Source organism: Coregonus lavaretus (assembly GCF_964263955.1).
Source record: "Coregonus lavaretus genome assembly, chromosome: 7".
Lineage (NCBI taxonomy): Eukaryota > Metazoa > Chordata > Actinopteri > Salmoniformes > Salmonidae > Coregonus > Coregonus lavaretus.
In genome coordinates, this window is record NC_139994.1 from 7,847,094 (window position 1) to 7,851,114 (window position 4,021).

The 4,021-nt window shown below is 39.6% G+C and overlaps 1 protein-coding gene across 1 annotated transcript in view; it reads left to right on the forward strand.

Annotated features, from left to right (window-relative positions):
* Nucleotides 1-1,843: 1,843 nt before the first annotated feature.
* The window catches only part of LOC311131863 (oxysterol-binding protein-related protein 3-like), a gene marked incomplete at its 5' end in the record, with an annotated part of 23,665 nt that continues 21,487 nt past the window's right edge, over nucleotides 1,844-4,021 (forward strand). Inside the window, 2 exons of the mRNA XM_084164990.1 lie at nucleotides 1,844-1,897; nucleotides 2,115-2,205. Coding sequence (XP_084021116.1) covers nucleotides 1,844-1,897; nucleotides 2,115-2,205 — 145 coding nt within the window. The remainder of the gene's footprint in view (nucleotides 1,898-2,114; nucleotides 2,206-4,021) is intronic.

The window sequence follows — 4,021 nt, forward strand, 5'->3', positions numbered from 1 at the left end:
TTCTTATTTTTATAAGAAACATTAATGTGTTGAAAATCCCAAATTGTTTGCATAGTCAATTTACACACAGCTTTGGCACAAACTTACCCCACCAGACATGCCCCAGGGGTCTTTTCATAGTCCAGAAATCCAGAAAACAAATTCAAGAAAGCATACAGTATTATATAGAGCCATTATTGCACGGAACTCTGTTCCATCTCATATTGCTCAAATGAACAGAAAACCTGGTTTAAAAAAACAGATAAAGCAACACCTCACAGCACAACGCCTCTCCCGTATTTTACCTAGATAGTTTGTGTGTATGTATTGATATGTAGGCTACGTGTGCCTTTAATATGTTTTTGATGTAGTTCTGTCCTTGAGCTGTTCTTGTCTATTAATGTTCTGTATTGTCACGACTTCCGCCGAGGCTGCCTCCCCTCCTTGTTTGGGCAGGATTCGGCGTTCGTCGTCACCGGCCTTCTAGCCACTGCCGCTCCATATATCATCATTCCATTTGTCTTGTCTTGTCAATTACACACACCTGGTTCATATCCCCTCATTAGTCCATGTATAAGTGTTCCCTCTGCCCCCTTGTCCTTGTGGGTGATTGTTTTATTGTGAGTTGAGTGTAGCTCGGTGGAGCTACTCGTACCTTGTATTGCTGGGGTAGATTATTCCCCTGTGCCTGTATTTTGTTGTCGCTATCCAGCGCAACTGTGTACGACGGAATAAACTCTGTATTCGGTGATTTACCCTCCTGCGCCTGACTCCTTCTAATCACTCTCATCACACCTATTCCCTATACAGTATAGTGCACTACTTTTGACCAAAGCCCCATAGGGAATAGGATGCCATTTGGGACATGCCCTTTTTCTGACACGGCTGTGAGGAATGCGTGGGGTGACAGAGTTCACTAGGTCCTGGGCTCAGTGGAAAATGAAGGGCTAGCACTTCTAAAAATTCATTATTACCCCCCATCAACTCCCCTCCTCCCCTCTCCTCCATCTTAATTTCACTGCTGTGGTAAGGGTCAGCTGGTGGTTGGCTTGAACCCTCTCTCTCTCCAGTCTCAATGCTCTCTCTCTCAAGTTTCAAATCTCAATGCGTGTTTTTTTCAGGAATGGGACTTATGGAGTATTCTCTTCCACCTAGCAAAGGGAATCAAAGTCAAGGCCTACACTACAGATGCAGTCAAATTTATTGGCACCCTTGCACTTTACAATGGAGCGCAATGGAGCACAATTTTCTGTTTTCTCTTTCAAAACGGGTGGAATGGCTTTTTTTATCCTGTAGTCTCCTGCAACTTACCACAGGTGAGATAAATTACACTTGCCGAGAATCACTTGCCTCCAACCAAATGTAATTCGAATTTTGAATAATTTGGACTTGGAAGTGAAAAATCTCAATTTAAATTTCATTTTTTTTTGTCCTGTGCAGTTGTCAATCAAAAAAATATAAGTATGCAACACCAATCGTTTTTTCAATTTCAACTTATTTTAGAAGAAATAGTGAATCATGCAAGGGTGCCAATATATTTCACTACATCTGTATATTTAAGTTTAAACCACGTCTTAAGTGAAGATTTTGCCTGGGGTAAGAGTTTCATTCAGGCAGATCAGTTAAGTCAGGATTCTGCCTGAGGTAAGAGTTTCATTCAGGCAGATAAGTTAAGGCAGGATTCTGCCTGGGGTAAAAGTTTCATTCAGGCAGATCAGTTAAGTCAGGATCCTGCCTGAGGTCACACTGACCCTGACTGGATCATTTTCCCTGAGATAAGGTTCCGTCCCAAAATGTAAATGTAAAATGCTGACTGTAGGTTTGTCTCTCCTCTTGTCTCTCTGACTGTAGGTTTGTAATAGAGATGAATGATGAACAGGACCGGCCCTATGGATGCAGCGCTCCTGGCTGCTCACAGGTCAGTGTTTGTGTGTGTGTGTGTGTATACTCGTGCGTGTGTGTGTGTACGTGTACCCCGAGTAAAGAATCCCCTCACCACATGATGATTTGATATCTAATATCTGATTTCACCATTATAATGATTTTATAAATCATGCCATTTTATGTATCATTCCATAAATCAATGTGAGCATGCTAAGTTGATCTCTCTCTGTCGCTCTATTCGCCCCATACAGCGGTTCCAAACAGAAGACCACCTGATGATCCACAGACACAAGCATGAGATGACCCTCAAGTTCTCCTACATCAAGGCTGATCCCCTCGCAGGTGAGAATAACATGTATACATGTAGACAGCATAGAGAGGACATTAGCTTTGTAATGATTATTAGCTTTTATTCTGTTCAAACTGCGGTACGCCACTGCCTCCACTACCATAGAATTCAGTGTCCCCGTTCTCACACTCTTTTTCCCTTTCTGTCTCAATTTCTCTGTCAATTTCTCACTCTTTTTTTTCTATTTCTCTCAGTTCCCGTTTTACCCTTATTAACTTATTACCCAGAGCTCTTTATTTATGTTTCACTAATGTTCTCAGTCTGTCAGGTTTTCTTAGTGTCTGACTGGTCACTCTGATCTTATGACAATATTTATCTTCCCTTCTGTCCGGTGGAATACGAGTCTCCTTATCAGCTTTATACCTCCCCCTCTCTCCTCCCTCCCTTCCCCATTCCTTCCCCCTTCACCTCTCTGACCGACTGTCTGTCACTCAAGCTTAGTGTTGTCTGGTTCAGGTGTGTGTGTGTCCGGGCCTAGGAGAGTCCCAGTAAGCAAAATGATGTTGAAAAGACGTTGAAGTTAAGTTCAATCTAGGTTCTGAATGAAAGGTGAAAATACGTATTTTTCTTAAGTTTAAAATGCATATTTTCCAGGACGTTGAAAAGGCATCTTTTCCGGACGTTGAAAAATACGTATTTTCCGGACGTTGAAATCTGGTTCATTTTTGGTTCTGAATGAAAGTTGAAAATACTTATTTTCAGGATGTTGAAAAAACTTATTTTCCAGATGTTGAAAATATGTATTTTCCCGATGTTGAAATCAGGCTCATTTTTGGTTCTGAATGAAAGTTGAAAAGGCGTCATTTATAGACGTCTACAGTACCAGTCAAAAGTTTGGATACACCTACTCATTCCAGGGTTTTTCTTTATTTTTACTATCTTCTACATTGTAGAATAATAGTGAAGACATCAAAACTATTAATTAGCACATATGGAATCATACATTTTTCATTTCTAATCTTTATATGTTTTTTTATTGTTTTATTTTGTATTTTTATTATTATAATGTTTTCATTATTTTTGATAAACATCTTTGTAAAGCACATTGAATTGCTTTGATGTATGAATTGTGCTATATAAATAAACTTGCTTGCTTGCTTGCTAGTAACCAAACAAGTGTGAAACAAATCAACATACACTACCGGTCAAAAGTTTTAGAACACCTGCTCATTCAAGGGTTTTTCTTTATTTTTTACTATTTTCTACATTGTAAAATAATAGTGAAGACATCAAAACTATGAAATAACACATGGAATCATGTAGTAACCAAAAAAGTGTTAAAGACCTTCATGTCTTAAAGTAATGATGGACTGTCATATCTCTTTGCTTATTTGAGCTGTTCTTGCCATAATATGGACTTGGTCTTTTACCAAATAGGGCTATCTTCTGTATACCAACCCTACCTTGTCACAAGACAACTGATTGTCTCAAACGCATTAAGAAGGAAATAAATTCCACATATTAACTTTTAACAAGGCACACCTGTTAATTGAAATGCATTCCAGGTGACTACCTCATGAAGCTGGTTGAGAGAATGCCAAGAGTGTGCAAAGCTGTCATCAAGGCAAAGGGTGGCTATTTGAAGTAAAATATATTTACAATTGGCCCATCGTCTTCCAGGGTAGGGGAGGGAATGGCCGGCAGGGGATGTAGCTCAGTTGGTAGAGCATGGCGTTTGCAACGCCAGGGTTGTGGGTTCGATAAAATAATGTATGTGCTAACTGTAAGTCGCTCTGGATAAGAGCGTCTGCTAAATGACTAAAATGTAAATGTAAATGATTCCATATGTGTTATTTCATAGTTTTGATG